The sequence below is a fragment of the Lolium rigidum genome, chromosome 5 (assembly GCF_022539505.1).
Source record: "Lolium rigidum isolate FL_2022 chromosome 5, APGP_CSIRO_Lrig_0.1, whole genome shotgun sequence".
NCBI classification, from domain to species: Eukaryota; Viridiplantae; Streptophyta; class Magnoliopsida; order Poales; family Poaceae; genus Lolium; species Lolium rigidum.
Window position 1 is genome coordinate 245,996,373 of NC_061512.1, and position 4,336 is coordinate 246,000,708.

Here is a 4,336-nt window from a genome sequence, read left to right on the forward strand (position 1 = left end):
TCCTTGGTGAGGCTGGCAGATGCCTCTCTCGTGATCCGAAGCCAAAAAATTTACTCCCTGGTAGATTAACCTGATTCGTCGGAGCATGCTTCAAACAGAGTAAAAACTGCAAGTGATCATGATTAGTCAGCATGTTAAACTACCACACCGGCAGTGTCCGGCCGATGCTCTGTGTCATGGCTCAGGGAGGAGTGCAGAACAACCTGTTGACCGCCCACCACCGTCCATCACGAGCCTCCCCAGGTCCAAGTCCACCCTTGTCTCCGCTCTCACACTCGATCCCTTGTTATAAGCCGGCACATTACCGCGCGCATTGCATAGCATTGTCCCGAGCTCCACCTGAATCCATCAAGCTAGCAGCTGTTGTCACCTTCCTGACTTATCTACATCCTTGCTCGTTGCAGCCGGCAATGGCGGCTTGTTCGCTGCTCACCGTCTCCCTCCTTCTAAGCTCGCTCTTCTTACCTGCATTGTCCACCACGTTCACGCTGACCAACTCCTGCGCTTACACGGTGTGGCCGGGGCTCCTGTCCAGCGCGGGCACACCAACACTGGACACCACGGGCTTCGCGCTGGCGCCGGGGGAGTCCCGCGCCGTGGAGGCGCCCTCCGCGTGGTCGGGCCGCCTGTGGGCGCGCACCGGCTGCGGGTACGACTCCAACGGCCGCTTCTCCTGCGGCACCTGCGACTGCGGCTCGGGCGCCATGGAGTGCGCCGGCGGCGGCGCGGCCCCGCCCTGCTCGCTCGCGGAGTTCACCCTCGCCGGCTCCGGCGGCAACGACTTCTACGACGTGAGCCTCGTGGACGGCTACAACATCGCAATGGCCGTGCTCCCGCAGCTTGCGGACGGCGCCGCCGCAGCGGACGGGGCGGGGTGCGCGGCCACGGGGTGCAGCGCGGACCTGAACGGTCCGTGCCCGGCGGACCTGAGGGTTTCCGGCCCCGACGGCGCCGGCATCGCCTGCAAGAGCGCGTGCGAGGCGTTCGGCAAGCCCGAGGACTGCTGCAGCGGGGACTTCGGGACCCCCGCGGCGTGCCGGCCGTCGGCGTCTTCCATGTTCTTCAAGAACGCGTGCCCGCGCGCATACAGCTACGCTTATGATGATGCGACGTCCACCTTCACCTGCGCCTCCGGCACCGCCGGCTACCTCCTCGTCTTCTGCCCCACCACCACCGCCATCGCCAGGTTCGTCTATTGCCGTTCATGCTTGCATGCGTATGTACTACTGTACTACGTTTTCTGCCATGAAAGTCGTAGTTTGTTGGTAGAGTAAAGTTGTTCATTCGTGACGGCGTACGTTAACAAATCTTGTCGACCTCATGGCGTACACCTACGTACTAATGTTGCTTCTGCAAACTTTTATGTACTCCAGCCTCAAGTCGACCGTCGGCGTCACGAACTCGTCGCCGGCGCTGCCCGTCGTCAACAACACGGTGTCCAACCTCGGCCGCAGCCGCGACAGCGGCAGCGGGTGGCCGTATGCGCCGAGCTCCAGCCACGCCTCGACGTCCTCGGCGTCGAGCCCAATCACTCTCGCCGTGGTCACCGCCTTCACGTGGCACTTCATCACCCGTCGCCACTGGCTGCCGCCGTCGTAGAGGGAGCCCGGCACCCGGTGGCTCGCCCACGCCGCGTCGCCGTCTAGGGCCGCAAGGCGCGTGCATGCACCGGGCAGGCTGCCACCGCCCACCGGAATCGCAGGCATCGTCGTACTGGCCAGCATTCGTGCGCACGTAACGCCATGTGCCTCACCGGCCGATACATTTGACCTCGGGCAGTAGTACGACCTGTATAGATTCTTGTAGCAAGTGTGATTCAGCAAGCAAAGCGGCGGAAAACTACTCAGATTTTTGTAATCCTGCCAACTTGTCATTTTTTCTATCAACTCCATTTCTGAGATTCGATCAGAAGGGGAAGAGGAACAGAGCCAGGTGAGGTAGATCATCGATGCAACATGGGGCGACGTGTGAATGCAGGTGGGTCGGTGAATCGATCACATGAGTACATGGCTGAGCTCTGCACTCAATGCGGTGTAGTGCACTGGGTTTTTTTTCTTACAAATATACTACCTCCATTCCAAAGTTTAAAGGCTTATTTTTTTAAATAAAATCAAGTAAAGTTTGACCAAGATTTTAGAACAATCTATCAACAAATATAATATTTTGTAGATACCATATGGAAATATATTTCATTATCTATTTAATGATATTAATTTTGTATTTTACATGTTAATAATTTTTCGTAAAAGCTAAGTCAAACTTGACATAGTTTGACTTTCTAAAAATAATATAAGCCTTAAGCTTTGAATGGAGGTAGTACTTATCTGCAAAACACAATCGTAAAAAATACCTTCCATCGAACGCAAATGTCAAAAGTACCCTCGTAGCCCCCCTCACGTCATCTCCTCCAGGTGACCATGGGGCGAACCCTAGGCCTACTCCGCTGCCGCCCCCTTCCTTGTGCCCCTGCCTTGTCGCCCCCGGACGCCGTCGCGGATAAGGCCACACAACACTGGTGATGGGGGGCGGTGGGGATTTCTTCTATCAGCTCTCCTGCGCTGGCATGGAGGTCGGTGCCACACTCAGCCCGCATGCCGTCGTCAAGGTTGTTTCTAGACGAGTCTCCCCTACTCTTCTGCACCGCTTCCTCCCTCAGTCTCTCCCAGGTTTGCTCAACCCGAAATTTCATGCGTTTTGGCCGTAGCTCTCCCACTACAAGAGAACTCCCCTTTAAGCAACGCATAACTTGCAACTACTTAAATATACGTTGCAAAATTTATCCGTAGATACGCATATATGGGTTGCAGGCTACATCCGTTGTTCGCACTACAAAAACTGAACTAAAATAGAGAACAACAATATGAAAACAAAAAATGCTAAAACAGATGGCGCTAAACCATATAGATCTTTCCCATATATATTCCAAAAATTTGCGCGCGGCGAGGATGAAAATTTCAACGCTCTGGCGCGATCTGCTTGCGCGTAAAAAGTTCACCTTTCTCTGTTTGTAGGTCCATAAAGAAGCTGGTAGTTCTTATATCTACTAACCATCGAGACGTCTGCCCTTCGTTCTTCTCCCTTCTCACCAGTTCTTCCTCCTTAGTCCCCGCCGCCCCAATCTCATCACAAAATTTACGATCTCCCGTTGCCGGGGATCTCAAGTACTCTAGACCGAAGGAACGTCCTCCCTGCTATCTCCTCTGCCTAGTCCACAGTCCTCCCAGATTGCTGCGCATCCGCTGTCTGAAACGCAGCAGCCGCCTAACCCTAGATCGGTGATCACCGGACGAAGTACCTGCTCCCGCGGCCACCTTCCTCGAGTTGTCCTTCGCCAGAGATAGGTAACTGACTTGCGTGCTGATCGAACAGCCGTATTTCGATCTCTATCCCGGTCGATCTCTCTATTCCTCATCCCCAGGCTGCTTCTTCTCTATCTTGGATCTCCGCATGTGAACAGGTCCATGTTTGAGGGTGCCTACTCTACCGGAGGCGTCCGTGCCACAGTTCATTGTGCTAGGTTGGGAGGTAAGTCCTCGTTCTTTCATTAGTACTAGGTTTAACGGAGCTTATTCCCTTTCTCCTCTCTAATTCGTGCGTGCTCTTTCATTAGTAATTCTGCTTTCATACGTTTTTTATTTCCTTTGCTACAGCGGAACAGAGAAGACGCACAGGATTGGAGCCTGGAAAATGGGTTGACGATGGGCAGGCACTCCTGTGAGCAGCCTTTTTTTCTCATCTTATTCCTACATCACTACGTTTTCCTATATTTTAATATTTGGTTAACCCTGGTTACTGTTTTCCAATACGAGGTTCTGAGGTGTTGTCTGCTGACGAGGATCTGCAAATTGCTGCAGGTGCGCAATGTCACTAATAAGCACTTGGGCAGATCTCTCATTGTCCAGGTTATTTTTTTTTTTGTTCCTCCAGGTATTTATGGAAGTGTGTGTTTTTCTTAAAACATCAGATGCCAATCCTTATGAATCAGATGATCCTTATTATTTAACTTCTTCACCTTCGGTGTCACTTAAATAAGGAAGCCCTTAAGATGTTGTTTTTTAAGTTTCAAATTATGGTAATGATCAGCAACACTAATATCGATGATTGGCGTACAAAGAGTTCTGTTGTTCAATTATGAATGCTGAATTATCAGTATAAGAAATGTTTGTATGCTACTTTCCAATTTTTTCCAGCTTAATCTCTTAAGGGTAGGAGTATACATGTTCCTATTATATTGAAGTTTGATACTACATAATATCAACTGCATCTTATATTTATATTACCTTTTACTACTACATGTTATACAGAATAAAAACCTGTCTGCTACGGACTTTGATAC

At 51.6% G+C, this 4,336-nt stretch overlaps 1 protein-coding gene across 1 annotated transcript; it reads left to right on the forward strand.

Annotated features, from left to right (window-relative positions):
* Positions 1 to 410: 410 nt before the first annotated feature.
* On the forward strand, positions 411 to 1,599 carry LOC124657396 (thaumatin-like protein 1). Its single transcript, XM_047195953.1, has 2 exons — positions 411 to 1,186; positions 1,374 to 1,599. The coding sequence occupies exons 1-2, from the start codon at positions 411 to 413 to the stop codon at positions 1,597 to 1,599; spliced, it is 1,002 nt and encodes a 333-aa protein (XP_047051909.1).
* The last annotated feature ends 2,737 nt before the right edge of the window (positions 1,600 to 4,336 follow it).